The sequence below is a fragment of the Echinops telfairi genome, unplaced genomic scaffold, assembly GCF_000313985.2.
Source record: "Echinops telfairi isolate 266 unplaced genomic scaffold, ASM31398v2 ScPeMD7_7469;HRSCAF=8507_0, whole genome shotgun sequence".
Classification (NCBI taxonomy): Eukaryota; Metazoa; Chordata; class Mammalia; order Afrosoricida; family Tenrecidae; genus Echinops; species Echinops telfairi.
Window position 1 is genome coordinate 44,783,849 of NW_022111372.1, and position 4,007 is coordinate 44,787,855.

The 4,007-nt window shown below is 36.6% G+C and overlaps 1 protein-coding gene across 1 annotated transcript; it reads left to right on the plus strand.

The window, feature by feature from the left end:
• Nucleotides 1–514: 514 nt before the first annotated feature.
• On the plus strand, nt 515–1,545 carry LOC101662382 (olfactory receptor 14C36-like). Its single transcript, XM_004697212.2, is given in 1 exon segment — nt 515–1,545. A coding segment is annotated over 1 exon segment (981 nt). The 5' UTR covers nt 515–564.
• The last annotated feature ends 2,462 nt before the right edge of the window (nt 1,546–4,007 follow it).

The following is a 4,007-nucleotide window of genomic DNA, read 5'->3' on the forward strand; positions in this document are numbered from 1 at the left end:
GTTTTCAAATTGTTGAAAGATAATGTTTTGAAATTGTTGAAATATTTGTACATATATGCTAAATATAATAGATACATGGATTGTTATATGTAAGAGTCCCAAATAGAATGATTGATGAATTTTTTTAAAAGGGGGATAATCTGATAAAATTGTGGCATACTATCTCTATATGGTTTGTACTTTGGTCACCATCTAGTTTTGTACTAAATGTCTTCTAATAATAATAATGTGCATACATAGAAATTACCTATATTAATGCAATAAATCTGCCAGGCAAACTTTTGATCTTTGACTCCTAATACTGCATACACATCTGTGATAGAAATGTAAACCAACTTGAGCCCAGCTTATTTTGCTGCCACTCAGAAATAAGTTACACAAGTAGAAATACTAAAGGAACATGAGTTAATATTATGCTATTTTATGATAAGAAATGCCAGATATAGGATATATAAAGGGGAAAATGGGGATCAATGCATGTACTTACTATATTTATTTCATCCTTCTTTTTTTTTTTAGGATATTTTTAAATGTCTCTCTCAAATCCTAAAGAAATTATACTAAATGTCTAACTCTACCATAGTGACTGAATTTCTGCTTACAGGATTTTCTGATGTGTAGGAGTTCAGGGTCTTGTACACAATGTTATTTTTACTAATGTACTTGGCTACTCTCACAGGAAATCTTCTCATTGTCACAGTAATCACTGTTGACCAAAGACTTCATACCCCCATGTATTTCTTCATCCTGAATCTCTCTGTCTGGGACATGTGTTACATTTCTGTGACTGTACCCAAGGCCTGTGTCATCTTCCTGCTAAACAACAGGGTGATTTCCTTGGTTGGATGTGCAGCTCAGATTTTCCTCGTGGTGTTATGTGCTTATGTAGAGTTACTGCTCCTCACCTTCATGGCCCATGACCGCTATGTGGCCATCTGCCAGCCCCTCCACTACCATATGATCATGACCCCTCGAGTCTGTGTCAAAATGGCGTTGGCCTCTGCACTCAGTGGTCTGGTCTATGCAGGTGTGCACACTGGGAACACATTCCATTTGTCCTTTTGTCGTTCTAATGTGGTTCATCAGTTTTTCTGTGATATCCCCTCTCTGCTGAAGCTCTCCTGCTCTGACACCTTAACCAATGAAATTGTAAATTTTACCTCTTCAATGATAGTAGGTGGTAGCACCCTTTCTTTCATCACCCTGTCTTATGTTCACATATTTTCTACTGTGCTCAAGTTTCCAACCAGAGGAGAACGAAGAAAGGCCTTTTCCACCTGTATCCCGCACATCCTCATTGTCATAGTTTTCCTCGGCTCTGGTGCTGTTGTGTATATGAAGCCAACCTCCAACTCCTTTCTGACACACGATATGGTCATTTCTGTGTTCTATTGTATAGTTCCTCCTTTCTTGAATCCTATCATCTATAGTCTTAGAAACAAGCAGATAAAGGAGGCTATTAAGAAAGTTATGAAAAGAATACTCACTTCTTTCCAGAAAATTATCATTATTTCAACACTTTCCTACTTTGATTGCAAGAGATAAAAATGGTTCAAAGTTAATGTTCTGTTCACTTACTGACTTTGGGAGACCTGGATTAAATTGCAATTAACAGACCTTGTATTTATGTGCTATCAATGAAATGATAGCACACCCTTGATTTTGTTTTCCCTAGAAAAAATATACATTTCTTGATGCCTATGACTTCACTGCTACAGACGTTTCTCTTTTGCTAAACATCTATTTCCATATAGTCCCTCTTCAAGGGAGCCTTGGTTGCTGAAGGTTTACCTGCTAGACTGACAACCAAAAGATCTGTGTTCTAAACTTTCAGTCCCACCATAGAAGAAAAACCTTGGTTGGCTGCCCCAACAAATATTATAGCCTTGCTCCTGCAAATAACATGACCTTGGACTGCCTCTCTAGGGTCACGAAGCCAGAATTAACTTGATGGCCATGAATATCTACAGAATTCAGATAAGCCATACTAGCTTTGTCTGACTTCACTGTACAATAAGACACACAATCTAAAAGTTGTTATGGTGTGCAGGTGCCATTGAGTCCATTTTGACTGAGACCTCTAGTCAACGTGTAGAACTGCCTCAGAATGTTTTCATATCTGTAAAATATTCATGTCTGTAAACTTTACTGTAGCAGAATGCCAGATCTTTTTCCTATGGAACTGCTGGGTGGGTTCAAACTGCCAACATTTATTATTGGTTTGCTTGTTTATTAGCAGTTAAAGACAGTCATTTGAACCACAAAGGTTCCTAATCTTATATTTAAAGTAATATGAAAAATGAGTATAATGACATCTAAAATCTGGTCATATGATAAGATTATAATGCTTTTACTTACAGGAATGGGAAGCATGCTGTTGTTAAGAGAAATTAATTGCACCTTCCTATTTTTTCTGTAAGTTTCAAAAGATAAATGTGAATTATAAAGCATTTTATTAAAAATAGTATTGTTACATAGGGTCAAATGGTTTCTTACTCATGTTGTTATTGTTAGGCGCCACCATTTCAGCTCCAACCCGTAGTGACCCTTTGCACACAGAACAAAACACTGCACAGTACTGTGCCATGCTGACAATTGTTCCTATGCCTGAGCCCATTGATGCAGCCACTGTGTCGATCCATCGCATTGAGGGCCTTCCTTTTTTTTTGCTGCCCTTCCACTTTACCAAACATGATGACCTTCTCCAGGGAATGGCTTCTCTTAACATTCAGTCCAACATATGTAAGTTGAAGTTTTGCCCTCCTTGCTTTTGAAGGGGCCCTCTGGTCTTACATCTCCCAATACAGATGGATTTGTCTTTTATCAGTCAGAGGAAGATCATAGATGGATTGATTCACTTGAATTGTGGTACTAGAGAAGAATACTGAAAGCACCATGACCTGCTGAAAGACAAACAGATCTGTCCTTACTCATAGCAATCTTAAATCCATCAGCGAGAAGCACTGCCCAATCCTACCTCACCTTCATAATTATCACTAGGTTTGAGCCTATTGTTGCAGTCATTGTGTCAATTCACCTTTTTAGGCTTCCTCCTTGTATTTTTCTTCTGACAATCTACTTTATATTCAATAATTTTGCCAACACCATAATTAAAATGCACTAATTCTTCTGTTTTTCTTTATTCCTAGTACAAATTTCATATGTACACTGAAAACTATTACAACTAATATGTAAATAATAGCATATTAATCATTGGCATGTTTAGAAAATTTATGGTTTAATATTATTTGTTAGAAGTTAATTAAACTCTTTCTGCCAAGAAAACAAAATTAAAGTTATATTTGTCTTTGTGTGTGTGTGTGTGTCTCTTTCATTTCTCCTTTATCATAAGGATTTGGATGCATATTCTTGAAATATTACAGTGGTAAAATAATGAAAAAATATATTTTATTTAGATATATATATATAGCTTGCTTATATAAGAGGACTAGCAGTTAAAGACTTAGTAACTTTGAGGTTTACAGTAAACTTTGAGTTTTATTACTGATATTTCTGGTGAATGGGAACTTTCTTTTGCCATATTTGAAAAACAATTTTCAAATCATATCCATCATATGCATTGATTGTAAGTTTGATACAATTAATTTTTTTAATTTAATATTAACTGTAATGGGAGCCAACAAAGAGAGAAGTGGAATGTATGGGGAATATGTAGAAGACACAGTAATATGTTAGTTGACATGACCAGTGGCAAAGCTTATGACATGAAAGGGGAGCTAGGGGGAAAAAAGGGATCAAGAATGGAGCTAGGGTGCTGGGGTAGAGAGGGAAAGGGTGTCCGCTATATTGTATTGTCCCACCCTCAGGAAATGCCTTTAGCTTCTGGATATTCCTACTTACCTGGACTCCCTGAAGACTCTGCTTCTGGCCCTAAGGGCTCATTACACATACACACACACACGCACATTTTTTCCCCTGGCAGAGTTTCAAATAGAAGAGATGCTCAGGGCCTGACTTAAAAAAAATTATGAATGTACAATCTTTGC